Consider the following 17,951-nt stretch of genomic DNA (forward strand, 5'->3'; position numbering starts at 1 on the left):
GATCCTACCTAGACCCGATCATAAATATGTGTTTATTAGGTATATTTAGACATTTCGAATATGTTTCCGGTATTATGGATATTGTTTTTAAGTTTTTGGTTTACGATTAGAGTTTTGATTTCAGGTAAATTTTTCAAATTAAAAAAAAAATTGCGTATTTGGATAAAATTTTGCGTATTTTTAAGTTCATCGTGTAAGATTTTAATTTTTTAGGTATTTGAATTTTTTTGGTATTTGTTTGGAGTTTCAAATACTTTTCGTGTTTCGGATATTTTTTAGATTTTTTAGATATCTCGAATTCTTTTAGGATCCTAAATACCCGAACAGATGTGGACCTATTACGTCCATATCAGGTCCAACAACCTTTTGATATAGATTTTTAACGTTATTGTACAAAAACATGGTTGATGAAATATTTTTCTGAGTAAAGATATCATAAGAAATAATATTAAGATTTGTTAAAAATATTTAAAATATTGTATGTTTAGAATGATTAATGTATTATCAGAAAAATAATAAATAGTTATACATAACTCCAACAATTTTTTTTATATTAGATTTTTTAAAACTCTTTCTCTTTTAATAGTATTGATTCGTTTTAAGTGAAAAGTATATAAAAGTATAATATCTAAACCAATAATTTTCAAAATCTTGAATAATCAATACTGATATCGTGAAGTCGGGTTAGCTTTAATAGAACTAATGAATTTTTTTCATTTTTGTGAAGGTAACATAAATATACAGAAAAATTATTTTTAAATATGAAAATATTATCAAACTATAGACGGTTGAAAGTTTAGTATATGATATAAGATTTTAGTGGGATATTTTATATATGATATGATTACTTTATTATAAACGAAAGAGGAAGTTAGAATGTACATATATATGTCTTGTAATTTATATTGCTTTAAATCATATATTATATGATAAAAGTGATATTATAAAACATTAGTTTCAATGCTTTTACGATTAAAAATCAAAATGGTAAATATAGTAATAGTAATGATTAGGATTTAAGAGTGAGATTTAAATAAATAAAAGAATTGAATAAATTGTTGTTAGAGAAATATATGGTAACATATTGTTAGTCTAAATTTAAGGTAAGCCCAAAAAATAATGAGTTAAATGAAAAAGTCCAAACAACTTTCATAGGTAGATTTTTTTAGATTCCTTCCCTTTTAATAGTATTGATAGCAATAAAATTAAATATTCTATTAATTTTTTCGGCAGTGCCGGTCCAACATTCTCAATTTTTTTATGCTCTAAGCTCATTTAAAATTTTATGTCTTTGTTATTTATGTAAAAAAAATTATGCCTTATATACAACTAAATTTTTCGCTTAAAATATGATGTTCTAAGCGGTTGGTTCCCTCGCCTATGCTCCAGAGATCGGCCCTGTTCTTCGGTTACCTTATTGAGCTTGCCTCAAAATTGACGAATTTGGAAGCCCGTAAATTGGTGAATCGTTGTGTTTTTTTTCTCTTCAACCCACAAAAATTCAAAAGGTTTAATAAAGCCTATAATCTCGTAGAAAGACTATAACATTAAAAGTTTGTTTCTCATATGTAGCTCATATAAGTACATAAATATCAACGAATTAAAATTAGTATTTGTAATCCACTATTTTAGTAAATTTTTCCAAGTTAGCATGCATCATGCATGTATGATGTATCTCCAGTCCACCAGTCCACCAGTCCACCAGTCCACTATCCCCTATTGTTATAAACCTAGCAACGTTCGCTTTAAAAGCTCATAACACACCAAACAAAAAGCAAAATAAGAAAAAAGAAGAGGCAAAAGAAAGTGTTCTAGTTAGAGACACACATCACACGATAAACTAGATGCGATCGCATTTGTGGTAATCTTCTTGCTGAACAGGGTCCTTGTCCCAACTTCTAGTCTTTGGATAAGCAAAGCAATGGTATATGGTTACAAAGGGAGCCGGTTACCCCTAACAGCCGTGTTTCAACTTTCAACTAATCACGTACGGTAGTTAGCAAAAAAAAAAAAAAAAAACTAATCACGTACAGTGGTAGTCAAGTTCTTTGTTAAGGAGTTTTCAACGAGAATTCAAGACGGAATTTTACAGTAACATATCGGAATTCATGACTCAATCTATCTATACTATTAAAAGTTTAATAGAAGAATACTAAAAAATCTAAGTTGGACCTATTCATTAGCTAATTAATTTTTAGTCTTACCTTATTTATCTCTCTATCTATGCCATATATATTAATAGAGAAACATTTAAAAATTTATAACTTGTAGTTTGTACTAATTAAAAAGGTGTCATACTAAATTGTCACGTAATTAGAATGTTAATTTTGCTTACGTGGCGGCTTGAAAATCAATTGATAATTTTGTTAGTTCAAAACTAAATTGTTGGGAAATGTTATATTATATAGTATGTCCATTATGAACTATTCATTTATCAAAATTGAAATTATTATATATTTTTTCCATAAATAAAACCTACGGAATTATGTAATGTGATTAAGATATATATGGCAATTAATGATGTTAAATAATAAAGATTTGCTAACAATCTGTATAATTTAAATCATTTTTGTTTAATTATTTATTATGAAAATAAATTACACAATTACATTAATCATATAATAAAAATTTAGATTTTTTGTATATGTTGTATTTTGAATTTCTCAAAACGAGTATAAATTACTAAAACTATTAAAAGTCTCACATAAACTTTTGTGATCAAGGTTTAAACTTTTTTTCTATAATAAAATACAATGATTATAAAATCATATGAATAAATAATTTTATTTTAATAGGTTTTTATGTTTATATATATATATATATAGATATTTCATATCGTTTAAATTAAATTATACATCATATGAAAATACATACTTATATTTTGATTTCTGCGTTGAACATATATTGAAAAGTTAATATTTTAATTTTGAAATCTTCATTGTTTTCTTAAATGATTATAAATTATTGAAACCACTAAATATTCCACATTAAAAAAATGGATGGTGTAAATATTGTTATACAAATATGCAAATAATCATATGAGTAGAAACCTCATTTAATAAACATCCATATTAAAAGTATACTATATATCTATATTAATATCATTTAAATTTAATTATATATCGTATACGATAGATAAGATTAATTGTTTTGATTTATTTATCCTAAGTGATTGCTAATAAACAAGAGCAGTCGTTTGATTTACATGCGCAAGCCAATTTATTACATAATAGTAACTGATTTTTTAGTTATTTAATATATAATTATTATTTCATTATTTCATAATATGCAGAAAAACATAAAATCAGTAATAAATATAAAATATTTATTCTGCACAAGGCGCAGATCTTACCATAACTATGTACCTCTTTAATAATTTTAAATCTCAAACATTTTCTAAATCTTAGACCAAAAAAAAATAATGAAATGAGAATAAACTCAAAGTCAATATTTATATCGAGCAATAACTAAAATGAAAAAAGTGACACAAAAATGAAAAAAAAATATTGAAAATAGATATGATTGGCACATAAACTTCTCATAACAATAATTAACTTTTAAATTGCTAAATCATGATATAAAACCAAAGTGACATAGTTTCATTGTAACCAAATTGTAGGTCTGAGATTCTTCGGCCTAAAAGTTAGGTTCTTATGCGATAAGTAATTTTTTGACCTAAAATATTTTAAAAAATGGGATCAGCTCATCAGTAAACAAATTATGTAATTAACAAAAGAATTAATTAGATCAAGAATATAAATTTTATTTTTCCATACGATATTTTCTTAAATAATTTTCATAAAGCGTAGTATTTATCCTAGTACATTATTATTACTAATAGCACACATATTAATGGCAAAGTGATCATCTGATTTTTTTTTCGTTTGCCGACAGAATCGCCTACCATATATCGATACACTAAAAATCAAAACAAAAATTGGCAGGTTTGGTTTAATTACGATTACAAAATACAAAATCGGATTGCTTACTCATTTCGGATATTTATTAGATTCAGTAGTAACAGCCTACCAATCTTTATTTAGAATAAGTGTATGACGACATACTAAATCAAGTTAAGCTAATCAACAACTTGATAAACTATTTTCTTCAATTTTAATGTATTTATTAAAAAGTAAATCAATTTTTTAAAAATATTAGTTTTTCTGGGTTTTTACTAGGTGGACCAACATCATATCAAGTCACAAGTTAAAGGTGGATTTTTAGGCTTTCTCAAATTTTTAGTTAATAGTTTTTTATTAAATCTGAACCGCATTATATATGGATCATTAGGTTTACCAATTTGACTTCGAGTTTGAGTCGAATACGAAAACAATTCTTATATCTTAATTTATTTATGTACTCCACTAGAAGGAAATAAATAATTTGTAATCGCATCATTTAAATGTAGATAAAAAATTCTGCCTCAACATTCAGTTTATGTTCGGGTATTTTTTTTTGGTTTTTCAGTTCTTTATATTTAGGAACCATTAAATTTAGCAATTCATACAAAGTTCGATTTGGTTATTTTGGTTCGGTTCAGGTAGTAAAATTAGAAACTATGTAATATCCAAAAAAAATGGGTCAAATGTGGCTCCGGTTTGGTTTCCGAGTAATTTGATATAATATAAGTAAAAACATCAGATAATTGGGGGGGGGGGGGGGGGGGGGGGGGGGGGGGGGGGGTGTTAGTTTAATTAACAGGTAATTCGGTTTGTTCGGATAAAAATATCAAATAACTTGGATAAATTTTAATATTTTAGATTAAAACATATTTGTGTAATTTAGTTTTTGGGTAATTCGGTTTATAAAGAGTATTTTAAGATATTTCGTTATTTAAAAATTAAGTATAATTTAATATTTTTAGGTTTACAATTTGTATTTTAAAACTTTGGATACTCATTCGGTTTTTGATTTGGGTCCGGTTCAGTTTTTTTATTCTTAAAATATAGGATTTGTTCGATTATTTATGAAATTTGTTTTAATTTTGATTTTGATATTTTGGTTTGGCACGGTTCCGTTCTTCGATTTCGGATATATTTGTCCAGACTTATACACTTTCTTATATAGAAATTCATATAAGAAGTATTTATTTGTTTCTAAAAATAAATATGTGTTTTTGAAGCGCGAGTCAAAATCTAGTAGACATTATTTGTGTGACGTTAAAGAGACGGTACTATACAACTTGTCAAAGTGTAAAAACTTTTTTTTTTTTGGTAAAAGTGTGGAACTTAATTTGCTATAACGATTACTTTTAACTTTCAAAGTGATTCTTGTAGACTAATATGGAAGTTCAAAATCATATACACTATACTTCCGGCGCTATTAGAGCATGTACATTGGTGGAACCCTTAAGTGTCCCTTAGTGATTTTTTTACTATTAAAATTAAGATAAGGGATTTTGTTAAGAGACACTTAATTATAGTGGTTTATTGGTGGTCTCTTAATTAAGGTTCTTAACAATTAAAAAATATTATTATCTTTAAACATAAAGTTTTAAACAAAAATTTAAATTATTTATTAAATAAAAGAAAGTCAAACATAACATTTTAAACTAAGATTTTGAAATAGAATCATGAAAACATGAAAACAAATAGTAGAAAAATAAACGAAAATAATTTGAAAGAAACATAGAAGTTCAGTTGTTGTCTTGATCACGTCCAAATTTACGCCATATATGTTCAACCAAATCACCTTTTAGTTGTTGATGTGCTTGTCTATCACGAATTCTTGTTCGAACACCCATCTGATTGGCGATATTTGTTGGCATATCTGTGGAATAGTTGAGATCGACATGTGAACTTCCGCTGCCTTCTCCTTGTTGGAAATTTGAAACATCATATCGAGGGTATTCATCTCTTTCATCTTCTACAATCATATTATGGAGTACGATACATGCTCTCATAATCTTTCCAATCTTGACTTTATCCCAACAAAGAGCGGGATTTTTGACAATGGCAAATCGAGCTTGCAAAACTCCGAAAGCACGCTCGACATCTTTTCGGACAGCTTCTTGACGTTGCGCAAATAAAACTGCTTTCGGTCCTTGGGGAATTGGAATAGATTGGATAAAAGTTGCCCATTTTGGATAAATACCATCGGTGAGATAGTAAGCCAAATCGTACTCTCTTCCGTTGACCGAGAAATTCACTTGCGGGGCTCGACCATATATTATATCATCAAAAACAGGTGAGCGATCAAGAACATTAATATCATTTAAGGTACCTGGAGGTCCAAAAAACGCATGCCATATCCAGAGATCATATGAAGCAACCGCCTCTAAAACGATGGTGGGTTTTCCCGAACCACGAGAATATTGGCCTTTCCAAGCGGTGGGACAATTCTTCCACTCCCAATGCATACAATCGATGCTTCCTACCATTCCAGGAAACCCACGAAGCTCTCCAATATGAAGTAGACGCTGAAGATCAGCCGGTGTTGGTTTTCGTAGGTACTCATCACCGAACAAATCTATTATTGCTTCCACAAAATTTTCCACACATAACCGAGTAGTGGTTGTACCGAGCCGGAGGTATTCGTCGACCGCATCAAGCACAGAACCATATGCCAACACCCGAATAGCTGCTGTACACTTTTGAAGTGCAGAGAGACCAAGTCTTCCGGTAACGTCTTGCTTTTGACGAAAAAATTCAACTTCATTGGAAAGGCGATCTACAATAAGCAGGAACAATGGCTTCTTCATTCTAAATCGTCGTCTGAATAGATTTTCAGGATATGTAGGAGTGTCACTGAAATAATCGTTCCATAACCGGAGATGGCCTTCTTCACGGTTTCGTTCGATAAAAACTCGTTTTTTTCTTGTCCTTCTTTCATCTGCTTGATCACTTCGAGCATTTAACAGATTCTGATATGTTTGATCAAGATATTGATCAAAATATTGATCGAAAACTTCATCAATTGACTCGTCATCAATTGGGTTTTGAGAAGAAGAGGCCATGATTATATATGTATTTGTGAAAGAAACGATTGGGTTGGGTTGGGTTTAGAGAGAGATAAAATATTGGGTTGGGTTTAAAGAGATATAAAAGATTGGGTTTACAAGAGATGGAAGCTTGGGTTACAAGTTTGGGTTGTGATGAGTTTAGGGGAGAAAGACGATTGGTTTACAAGAAGAGAAGGAAGGTTGAATGAAGCGGGATCAGATTGTTGGTTACAACCGTTGAATGAGAATGTTAAGAATGAGATTGGAGAGAAGAACATGAGATTGTTGTTATGTTGAGAATGTTGGGAATGAGAGTTTGCTTGCAATTTATAATGTTGAGAATTCAAGTGTTCTTTACACACTCGTGACCTCTACGTACATCAAAACCGTGAAACAATAATACAAACTCTTGTGACCTCTACAGACCTCTACAGACCTCTACAGACACCTTTACAGACCTCTCTCTCTCACCCGTGAACTCTGTCTCTCACCCATGACCTCTCTCTCTCACCCGTGACCTCTGTCTCTCACCCGTGAACTCTGTCTCTCACCCATGACCTCTGTCTCTCACCCGTGACCTCTGTCTCTCACCCGTGACCTGCAAGATGAAGAAGAACATTAATACCATTACAACAACAAACGATAAAAAGTTCAAAGCGCAGCAACATTAAACCATAACAACAACATTTTTCTTAAACTTTAAAACCATTACAAGATCAAACAATAACGAGAACATAACAACAACATCAAGAGCATTCAGACACAACAAGATCAACTTAAACTAAAATGAGAACAGCAGATGAAACTTCAAGAACACAGAGCCATGGAACTTAAGACAACATCAACTCATCAACCAGCTTCTTCTTCAGGCCTTCTTCGTACGCGAGAAGGGGATGTTGTTTGTTTATCAGACTTTCCAGTAGCCTCATCTTAGACATGCGGTCCTTCATGGCGATATCCCTTTCTTTTAGTGACACCATGCTGTGAAACTCCATCGTCGCATTCTCCTCAGTCACAGTCTTCTTGCCACTGGCCTTGGCGGTTTTAACACCCGGTGGACGCTTCACTTCAGTTGCTTGGGAGCTTGAACAAGCAGCACCATCCTCACACTTTCTTTTTTTGCAGCTTCCTTCGGTTTTAGCAGACGCTAAATCACACCACTTCTGGTCGTTCCTCAGCTCTTTCCAGGCATGTTCAAGGAGGAATTTCTGCTTGTGATTGGTGTAGAATATCTGATGTGCTTGTTTCAGCACATCATTCTCATTTTGCCCGCTCGTCTTCTCCCTGCTTGCAGCGGCGTAGGCTCCAGCGAACTTGCACACGAGATCATTCATCCTGTGCCAGCGTTGCTTGCAATGCCTAGATTCTCTCTGGTCACGGCCACCATCTTGACGACTTGCCGCAAAGTAAGCCGCTACTCTTGTCCAGAAAGCGTCTGACCTTTGTTCATTGCTCACCACTGGATCTTTACTTGTGTTAAGCCATGAGCTAATGAGCACAATGTCATCCTTAGGCGTCCACTTCTGCCGTTCTTTACGCTGTGTACCAGTCTCTCCACCATCGTCGGTTCCAAGATTGTGTACAGACGGAGATTGTGATGAAGACAGTGAAACACTGTCATCATTGTTGCCAAAGAAGATGCTTTGTTGACTATTTAATAGGTCAAGAAATTTAGAGGGTTGCGAGAATGGATTAGAATCCATTTCTGAATCAACCTCAAGGAAGAGAGAAAGAAATTAACAGAGATGAGAAAGAGGGAAGAGAAGACAGAGGAGAAGGTAAGTTTTTAACGCATTCAACATAGAGGAGAAGACAGTTTTTTATAGAGAGAACAGATGCTAGAATCGCATTGATCACACCCAACCAAACCGAGAAGACGTTTATCTAACCCATTCATCACACAAATCTATTCATATCTATCTAACCATAAACATGTATTTATTACCCAAGACAACCAAAATCTCATTTCTATCTAACCACCTAAACCTCTATTTATTACCTAACCAAACAATAACCCACCATTCAATTCATTTCAAACGAAGCTAACCACCAACATCAAACGCAACATTAATCACAAGCCACCAGAAAGATCATATCTATGCTATGCTTTAAACAATTCCACAGAGTAAAGGTTTTACCTGTATGAGAAATCGCGGGGGTTTTGTCCGACGAACCTGGACCATGCTTCTTCTTCTTCTTCTATCCATTTCATTCTCGTCAGACATCTCAAGACAAAAACACAGAAACAAATCAACACAAATCAAAGGATTCAACATCTTAAATACCGATCACGAAACAAAATGAAAGACAAGCATAATTAAAATATTCAAACTTGATTCTACTTCTTCAGATTAACGATGAAGGAACACAATCAAAGACATGCATCATGCTTCTTTACCTTCCGATTCGCCGGCGAAGCAACAGTAATCGTTTTCCATCGTCTCCGAGAGCCACCATGACAGAGAGATCTCGCTGTTTTGTACCCCGACGAGAGCAACAGATAGACAGGACACCGTCTTCCAGCGTCGACAGGACCCACCCACACATACACCGTCTCGCTGAGAAGATCCACCGGAGAGGAGAAAAATCGCCATATCGCCAGAGAAAAAAAAAACACGAAAGAATGAAAGAGAAGAAGGAGAGAGAGGAAACGCCAGCGACACCGATTCTCTCCAATTGCGATGCGACGCGTGGCGACCAAGGGACGTTCCTTCTGTCTGTTATTTAAGCTACGTCTTTTGTATTAATCCCATTTAATCTTTTTTTTTTAAACCTAATTTCCCTAAGCTACGGTGTTAAGATACACCAATGTACATGCTCTTAGTAACAAAAATAATCAAAAACAACTTGATGCAAATTTAAGGTTTACATCACATATGAAGGCCACTCACACGAGCATACAATATGTTTATAGTTAGGGGGATATTTGATGAAGACACATGCAACTAACCATGGGGGTTGACTGTTTTTACTCTATAGTCTATACATTACAAAACACTCCTCACATACCCAGTTGTAACGACCTTTTCATAAATAGACTTCAGTTTACGTCATGTCTGCACGAGTTTTTCTGAGTGGAACAACCTATATACATGACAAGGAACAAGACGATAACATTAGATCAATAACTTGATCACATTTACAGCTATGATCAAACTAATTGGTGAAAGTTCACCTGATCAGTACTCGATGATCCGCTCATCACTGTCTTCATCTTCTTGGAGCTTCCATTTCCCCCTTTTGTTACTTCGTTGACAAAGTTCTGGTCAGATGCCTCTTCTGTAGGAAAAAAATTAGCTAAATAGGAAACAAATGATTATACAAATCTACAATAACACAATATATTTGAAGAGCGCGAAAGAAAAAACTAATACCTTCTTCTTCTCCTATGCTGATTTGATCCCGGTCATGTAAATGAGAGCAGCCTTCTCGTAGCATGTTCTTGAGATTAGACGCTGAACCAGAGCTGCATATGACTAAAGCCTTCGAGCTAACCACTTGAGTCTTTGGTAAAGACTTATAGTGCTTTATCCATGGACTCCTAAGAAACTCATGAGGAGAACCACCACCGTGTCTTCCTTTGAGACGATACTCAGGTTGTCTTACATTCATCTTCTGCCAGAAACCACCATCACGAAGAACCTTGAACAAATAGCAAAAACAATACATACAAAGACTAAATTTCGATGATCCAATCACACAAGCTATATGGAAGAAACAAAAAACAGAGGTAAACGTCTCATTCACACCTGTTCATCAGATGGGTTTCCTCCTACGTTCTCCTTACTCGAATTTGAACTGAGGGAGCTGTAAAACTGGTGTACGAATGAAGCTTCCATTGATTTAAGATACAGACTATGCTTCTCATCAGTCCATTCTGTAGGCATACACTCTTTTCCCGAGGAATACTGAAACATGTGGAAACATCAATTATATATACAAACTACTGTGTAATCAGATCTTTAAAAGGCGAAAAGGAATCAGTAATAGTTGAAATATATACCATAGAAGAAGGCGTGTGTTCCTCTACAGAAGAAGCATGGTCGGAGCTACGGATATAGTTCCCTCTGTAATCACCAGCCATTGGCTGTCTATCTTGTTGTGAGAGAGGAGGAAAAATATCTCATATGAAAAAGAGTCGACAAAAGAACAGTACGCTTTTACACGTGGTTATGCTGCCACGTCATCACCGGTCAATTTGGCGGAATCAAACCTCTTTAGATCTTTTTCTTAGATAACAAAGATATTTTCTCGCACAATCTTTTTTGTAAAGCCTCAGACTCTCCGCGTTTTTTAAGACAAGCAATCTTCCCTTTTTCGTCATCTCTATCCAATGGGATTAGATCCACTCTTTTTAAGACAATGGAATGCCGATCTTATTAAGAGCATCAATAAAAAGCATGGTTTGTTCTGTGGAAAAAGACTTATTGTAAGAGATTTAGGATTGCACATGTTTCTTGATGGTAAAGTAGCCAAATAAGTGCTGAACAAAAGCTAATTTCACCAGCCCAGTATAAAAGTCGGACGATGCAAGTCCACTCTAGTATCTCAAAGTTATTGATACAGAATAAATCTCTATCTATCTAAACTTTACGAAATAGTAGTAAGAAAAATACAAATTAGAACAAAACAATTTCAAATAGTAGCAAATTTTGGAAAATAACCAATTAAAATACATAATCCGCACGAAAAAAACTTGGTAAACTTAACAATTAAAATAATAAATAAATAAATGTTACATGAGTTATGTGTATTAACCTTTTGTGTTATGATTAAAAAATTTCTCACACAATCTTTGTAAATAAAAACTAAAAATTAATTGAGAAATTTATCATATTGGATAGGATAAAATCAAGATTAAGCTAAAGTCATCTTAAAAGAAAAATCATAAAATGAAACTATCCAACTTTTTAAGTCAAGTGAAGAATATTGTCTTTGAGTTTTCATTTGTGAATGCTGTACCTTCTGTAGACATTCTCCAGCCTATATATACGTTTATATCCGTTTTATTACTCCTTCATTATCTTCATATATTTATTTAAAGTTGAACGAAAAGTAAATTATACAAAGAATTTGGAAACGATGCACACCAAATTCTAGTCATGGTGCGAGTCAAATAAGTTTCCCAAAAGTGTGACATTGACGTATTCATTAGGAGCGTGAGCAGGTATTCCCGGAATTAACAATCCGAGAACCCTATAACACTTCAAGAACCATCCTTCTCTGTATTCTTCACCTTTCCAATAAGGTATGATGAAACTCCTAATCATCTCCCACACTGAATTCATAATCTTCGGTATGGCCCATAAGATATTGAAGTAGTTTTTGTTAGGCTCCTCTTCTTCTATCTGAACACATTATTACACAATAGCAATGAAGACAGATCAGTAGGGGAAACAACTAAATGAAAATCCATGCGAAAACAAAACAGAAAGGATATATTAAATAAAATTATAAAATATAAATCATCTAGTTCTCCGTCCACTCCTATTTCCGAGATATCAAGTCATGTCCCGACCAGAAGTACATTCTCATCTGAGAAAGAACTTTAGGAACATGTGCGAAACAAGACACAACAAAAACTGTATCCATCTCAAATCATATGGGTGACTAAATTTAAGAAAATAAAAGAACATTGGATGGTTTATAAATTATAAATTACCTTTCCTCTATAGAAACTGTCATAGTAACGGCATGCCCCAAAGTGTTTGAACATAAGTGTCTTGTCGTCAAAAGGTAACCGAGGAACCATGTCGTTGCAATAAACGTATCTTTCGTAATTGACCTCATACTTCTTCAGCGAATCTTTCATGAACTTTCCAAACTCCTCGTCTCCTACACGTGGCTGGCCAAATGTGTAAACTCCTTCGAGCTTGTCTAGCATTTGCTCTTCCTCATGCATCATCAACACTCCCGTAAACAGGACTGCTAGGGCTCCACCTAGGCTATGTCCGGTCAGAATAAATTTGGATTTCGGATTTTGATTGAGAATCTCTATTAAGTGACTCTTAATAGTATAGTATGCATATTGAGTTGTTTCTTTTTGGGTTTGATCAACGTTCACTTCTTTAGGCCATCCTCCTTCTTTTTGAAGTCCTAAAGCTTTCATGAATCCTCCATGGATCTTTCCCACATTCTTAATTTCGTACCTATACTTAGAGAGCGGTTAGCATAACCCGATTAATTAATATCCAACCTAAAGAAAACTAATCAATGAAGACTTTAATCAAATTAAAACAAAACAAAAAATAAATCACCATGAGAGATCCAAATCGGTACACCAATCGTACGCGTCGAAAGGATCAGTCCCTCTGAAACTGACAACGATGAGGTTTGGATCTGTGCTTGCGTCCTTTATGACAAGCACCTCCGTTGACCTCTGTTCCTGGTAACCTGAGAAAACCCAATGAAGAATGTGTTACTACAAAAATCATGTAAATATTTGTCAGCAAACTTCTTTATATTCGATACAAGTACAAATGAATTCAAGATCCTATAATTTATGGGGATGTTAAGGTATATATGATCCTATAGAATTGAGAGAGACTGTGATTAAAGACATGTATAGCAATGAATTAAATATTTTCTTTGAAGTCATTTGGAATTGGATGAAACTAGTTTAAAAGATTAAATTGGTTTAAAAGATTAAATTACTAGAGACTTCGCGTGTGATGTCGCCAATTATTATTGGAATCAAGTTCATTTTGGTAAGAAACAATACAAGAAAATCCGCATATTTCACATGGTATTGCCTTTTTGGACCAACGCAGTTAATTTACTTAATTATATGTATTATCATTATTCATTAATAAAAAAAGGACAGCATTCTCACCATTCCAACAGCTGTAGAACCCCAACAGGTCCATCTGTATCAGGAATATAATAAAAATTGTGATTATAAGTCCAACACATAATCAATAGGATTTGATTTTGTTGTTATTTTAATCAAAGAAAATCATGCATGATCATGCTTATAACTTAAAGATACGTTTTAATAATTCGACGAAATAAAGATAGAGCTAAATGACAGTCTAGCTACGTCAGTTTCCGTATTTTATATGAACATTTTACTTACTCAACAAGGAAAAAACTAGACTATAAGGAAATTACTTTGAAATTATATTGTTAGAAGAAAAAATTATAAAATTACTTTTGGCAAAACCTATAAAATTAATAAGTTTCTCAATACCAAAAAATATTTTATCTAATTTAATACTCCAAGTCCAACTAATTATTTTACTAATTTGATGCATGTACGTTTAAATTATATTCATTTGATACTGTTCTTGACTAAACCAAAAAATAGTATCTGTTATATGTTCTTAATTTATACTAATAAATAAGATTGTTAATAGAAATGAAAGAGTTAATTAATAAAACCTTCCAATGGTTGTGAAGGACAGAGCTGACAAAGTTAATGTTCTCGTAAGAAAGCTTAGAAGCCATGATTGACAACATTGCTTTGTATCTTTTACTTCCTCTCTCTATTCTCCCGTCTAACTCCACTCGTCCGTCTAGGTTTCCGTTTAGAGATGCAAATGTCGACGATGTTTCTTCTGGCCAAATAATCTTTCCTGAAATAATTACAAAAACAAAAGAATATTTTATAGGATTTAACTAATTTACGTGTTTCCCGTTGTATTTGATTTTGATGTATTAACGAACTTATATTAATTGATTAAATGCAAGAAAGTCAAAAGAAAACCATACCTTTGAAAAGATTTGGGAGAATCATGAAGAAGCCACCATTGATATAAAGAAGGTTGAACCAAAAACCAAGAGAGAATCCGAAAAAGTAGAGAGGTTTCCTTAGGAGAATCATGAGTTTTTGAATCACGATGGATACAAAGATGATCCATCTTCTCCGGAACTTGCAAGGATCATTATCTTCAAGCCTATCTTCAGAAGAGTGTATGAACCTTCTATTCCTGAGATCTGAGGAGAAGAGAAGACGTATTAGATCCGAGAAGGTGGCTCCTCGCGGATCCAAAACAAAATAGTTTTCAGTTGTACACATTTTTCTTTTCTTTGTTTGTGGTTTGATTGTCAAAATTCTTTTAGCTGGAAGAGTTGGTTTGCAAGTTTAAGTCATGCTAGCTTTGTGTACTTATGCAATGTTAGGCTAATATATTTTAATATTTGCCACGAGTTTATGCTTTTGCTTTGTTTTATTATTTAAATGTCGATATTGCGATGATATCATGGAGGTTGGTCTCCGTCCACAAGCCAAGATTATTGACACATGCGTTGTTCATAAACCTTGCGTTACGCGGGAGACATATTTGATTTGACGAATCCCATATGCATTAAAATATTAGATTGCGTTAATGATTAATAGTGAAAATCATCAATTTCGACTGGATTTTCGGTGAAAATATGATCTTTATATAAAAGCAAACTACTGAACTCCCTTTACGACCATATTAGAAAGTTTGACCTCGTGCTAAAAAAGGAAAACATAAACCGGATCAAATTTTGCTTAGAAGATAAAAAATCTCACTATGGTTTGATGTTTGTTCGTTTTGTTTTGTTAATATATGTAATGATCAACCAACTATAAATCAAAGTCAAGATCCATTGCGGTGGATCTATATATTGCAATTAAAGATGGTAGTTACAGATGTTTCGTAGAGCAATCAAAATATGTTTTTTCTTTAATTTATACATTTCGCTATAATACATTTTAAAATTTTATTTATTTATATTATATAAAAAAAATATGTTTAAGATAATTTATACTTACATGATGTGTTTAAAAAATATACTTTAGCATATATTATTTTAGTATTTTACGGGATTTATAAGTAAAAACATTGTTTTGTTTAAATAATATAGTCCTACTATTTTTGAAAATTTTATACATAGTAGCATCTATCATATTATTTTAGTAAATTTTATTTTAGGATATTTTTTTGGATATTATGATATTAAGTTTTCTTTTTATTTTTAATTAAGATTTCAAAATATTAGATTGCTTTAATATTTACAACATATATAGTTTGTCTTTTCATGGTGCATTTCAAAAAGTTTCTTTTTATTATCTATGATTTTATCTTTTGTAAAATTTGAAATATTATCATTTTTGAGTTTCAAAGATTACATGAATTTTGAATTTTTGTTTTTGTTACTACATTAATGCATTATTTTATTTAAAAAATATTAGAATTTTTGGTAATATTTCTAAAATTTTCTCAACAGATTTTGTCATAATTAAAAAAATATAATTACAATTTAATTTGTCATTAATATTTTAAATGAATTACTAAAATTTCATAGTTTTCTAATAATACATTTTTTTAAATGGTGTATGAACTAAAGGTTATTATATATATTATATTTTTGTATATAAACATTTTAAAAAATATATTGTTGAGAGTTTCAAAATAAATAAAAAGATAATATATAGTTGTAGACATCAAAGTTTAACCTATGTTAATAAATTTATTTTTGTATAAAAATATTATATATTTTATGAATTCTAATCCTTTTTAATGATGTGTGATAATTTATTTAAATAAAACACTTTTCAAAAAAATCGTTAATTAGTATGTTATTTTATAAAAATTTAAATTTTTAAGTAAGATTTTGTTAGATTCTTTCTCGATAAATTTTGCTATAATTTAAAAAACAAAATTCAAATTTATAGTTGATTTATTATTAATGTAAATAATCAAGTATGTCATATTAATTAATTCTTTAAATGGTCATACTATGACTTGTTAATGGTAAATAAAAATAGGATCCTAAATTAATAAATTAGATAAACCTTTGGCCTAGGTCTATTTAAAATAAAACAAAAAAAAATCTTTTTTAGGGTACTCAATTTCTTCTTATATACAGTATCTTTTTAGGCCAAGAACATCTAGAGAAAAAAAATATAATGATGGCTTTAATCTTGAATGTTGAATATACAAATAACAAATTTTTATGTTATTCAAACATTTATCTTTTGCCTATCTTGTCTCACCTTTGTTTTTAAACTTGTTTGCCGAGGTGATGCAGTTTTATCGATTTACTTAGGGAGTATTCAAATTTTTCCTTCAGTTTGATATTTACATTTGTAGCAAAAAAATAAAATAAATAATAATAACTAAAATACTCACCAAAATCGAGACGCTTTATTTGGCAAGCTCTTTCAAGTTGTCTTCATGTAGCAAAATCTTTAAGGGGAGAGGGATAAATTGCAAGACACACTGTGTGAGATATGGATGGAGGACAAAACAATTAATCATGTACTGTCTAATTGTCCTCCATCTAAGCAGTAATGGGCATTATCCAACAATACTCCATTGAATCCGACAGTTTTTTCAACATAATCAATCTTCACAAATATGAATTATTTGTATTGGAGAATAATTTATGTTGATGATCGAAATAAATTATCATGAATTTTCTGGTTTATCTAGAAAAAATTGGAATGCTAAATTATGTAGTAACATTGACAGGATCCTAAGACATTAAAGTAGCTGACTCAGAATTGTTTCATTGGTCTGAAGCACACCCGAAAGTGGTATTAAAAATGGTCCAAGGGGTAAACTTATCTTTATCTTCCCCCATCGTACATCCAAGTATGAATTTTCTTCGATGGTGTAAAATCGATGGATTTTGAAAGGAGACATATATGGTTAGGGGCAAAGGTGGTATAGTAAACATGGAGTCTTTGAAGGGTTATTAGGTGCTAGGAACATTAGAAAGAAGAATTCATGTTTTTTAGGTGATAGTTAGATGATTTACACCACTAAACTAAAGAGATTTTTAAAAAGTTGAATGAATTTTATTTATATTATTGTGGGCCGGAAGTCCATACTTCCTCAGCTTCTCTGCACAGCCGGGCATGTCCTTATTACATGCGGAATTTGAAACACTGATTTGGTCATGATCATTTTCTAACAATCAAAACTAGCATTTGAACAGATTATGCATAGTTAATTAAGATAGTGTGTATACCAAAAGAATGGCTTATTTTTTCAATTCATATGGAAATCTTTCGACGTTTTTATAATCTCTTATA

At 31.9% G+C, this 17,951-nt stretch overlaps 4 protein-coding genes across 5 annotated transcripts; all 4 read right to left on the reverse strand.

The window, feature by feature from the left end:
* Window positions 1-5,694: 5,694 nt before the first annotated feature.
* Window positions 5,695-6,700, reverse strand: LOC125578055. Its single transcript, XM_048740340.1, has 2 exons — window positions 6,377-6,700; window positions 5,695-5,865 (listed from the first exon to the last, which is right to left on the reverse strand). The coding sequence occupies exons 1-2, from the start codon at window positions 6,698-6,700 to the stop codon at window positions 5,695-5,697; spliced, it is 495 nt and encodes a 164-aa protein (XP_048596297.1).
* A 1,070-nt stretch (window positions 6,701-7,770) lies between these two features.
* Window positions 7,771-8,643, reverse strand: LOC125578056 (glutathione S-transferase T3-like). Its single transcript, XM_048740341.1, has one exon. It carries the CDS (start codon window positions 8,641-8,643, stop codon window positions 7,771-7,773), a length of 873 nt encoding a protein of 290 aa, XP_048596298.1.
* A 1,130-nt stretch (window positions 8,644-9,773) lies between these two features.
* Window positions 9,774-11,092, reverse strand: BNAANNG40190D (cold-regulated protein 27). Of its 2 annotated transcripts, none has more exons than XM_048739970.1 (5): window positions 10,944-11,092; window positions 10,690-10,848; window positions 10,315-10,582; window positions 10,116-10,237; window positions 9,774-10,024 (listed from the first exon to the last, which is right to left on the reverse strand). In XM_048739970.1, exons 1-5 carry the CDS (start codon window positions 11,022-11,024, stop codon window positions 9,986-9,988), a joined length of 669 nt encoding a protein of 222 aa, XP_048595927.1. In that variant the 5' UTR covers window positions 11,025-11,092; the 3' UTR covers window positions 9,774-9,985. The 2 variants fall into 2 exon arrangements, with proteins under 2 accessions (XP_048595927.1, XP_013744373.2); XM_013888919.3 differs by having other exon boundaries at window positions 10,116-10,219; window positions 10,944-11,090.
* A 710-nt stretch (window positions 11,093-11,802) lies between these two features.
* LOC106448796 (triacylglycerol lipase OBL1-like) lies at window positions 11,803-15,346 on the reverse strand. Its single transcript, XM_048739971.1, has 6 exons — window positions 14,651-15,346; window positions 14,321-14,514; window positions 13,773-13,806; window positions 13,198-13,333; window positions 12,603-13,089; window positions 11,803-12,288 (listed from the first exon to the last, which is right to left on the reverse strand). The coding sequence occupies exons 1-6, from the start codon at window positions 14,955-14,957 to the stop codon at window positions 12,037-12,039; spliced, it is 1,410 nt and encodes a 469-aa protein (XP_048595928.1). The 5' UTR covers window positions 14,958-15,346; the 3' UTR covers window positions 11,803-12,036.
* Window positions 15,347-17,951: the final 2,605 nt, after the last annotated feature.

Source organism: Brassica napus, chromosome A9 (assembly GCF_020379485.1).
Source record: "Brassica napus cultivar Da-Ae chromosome A9, Da-Ae, whole genome shotgun sequence".
Lineage (NCBI taxonomy): Eukaryota > Viridiplantae > Streptophyta > Magnoliopsida > Brassicales > Brassicaceae > Brassica > Brassica napus.

Excerpts from the sequence above, each read along its gene's own strand:
- LOC125578056 (XM_048740341.1), bottom strand. The coding sequence starts at position 8,643 with ATGGATTCTAATCCATTCTCGCAACCCTCTAAATTTCTTGACCTATTA.
- LOC106448796 (XM_048739971.1), bottom strand. The coding sequence starts at position 14,957 with ATGTGTACAACTGAAAACTATTTTGTTTTGGATCCGCGAGGAGCCACC. Across the intron at positions 13,334-13,772 it reads GTTCTACAGCTGTTGGAATG|GTTACCAGGAACAGAGGTCA; the intron begins GTGAGAATGCTG and ends GGGTTTTCTCAG. Across the intron at positions 12,289-12,602 it reads ACAGTTTCTATAGAGGAAAG|ATAGAAGAAGAGGAGCCTAA; the intron begins GTAATTTATAAT and ends TAATGTGTTCAG.
- BNAANNG40190D (XM_048739970.1), bottom strand. The coding sequence starts at position 11,024 with ATGGCTGGTGATTACAGAGGGAACTATATCCGTAGCTCCGACCATGCT. Across the intron at positions 10,583-10,689 it reads GAAACCCATCTGATGAACAG|GTTCTTCGTGATGGTGGTTT; the intron begins GTGTGAATGAGA and ends TATTTGTTCAAG. Across the intron at positions 10,238-10,314 it reads CAGCATAGGAGAAGAAGAAG|CTAATTTTTTTCCTACAGAA; the intron begins GTATTAGTTTTT and ends TTTCCTATTTAG.
- LOC125578055 (XM_048740340.1), bottom strand. The coding sequence starts at position 6,700 with ATGAAGAAGCCATTGTTCCTGCTTATTGTAGATCGCCTTTCCAATGAA. Across the intron at positions 5,866-6,376 it reads TTCGTGGGTTTCCTGGAATG|AAGATGAAAGAGATGAATAC; the intron begins GTAGGAAGCATC and ends ATATGATTGTAG.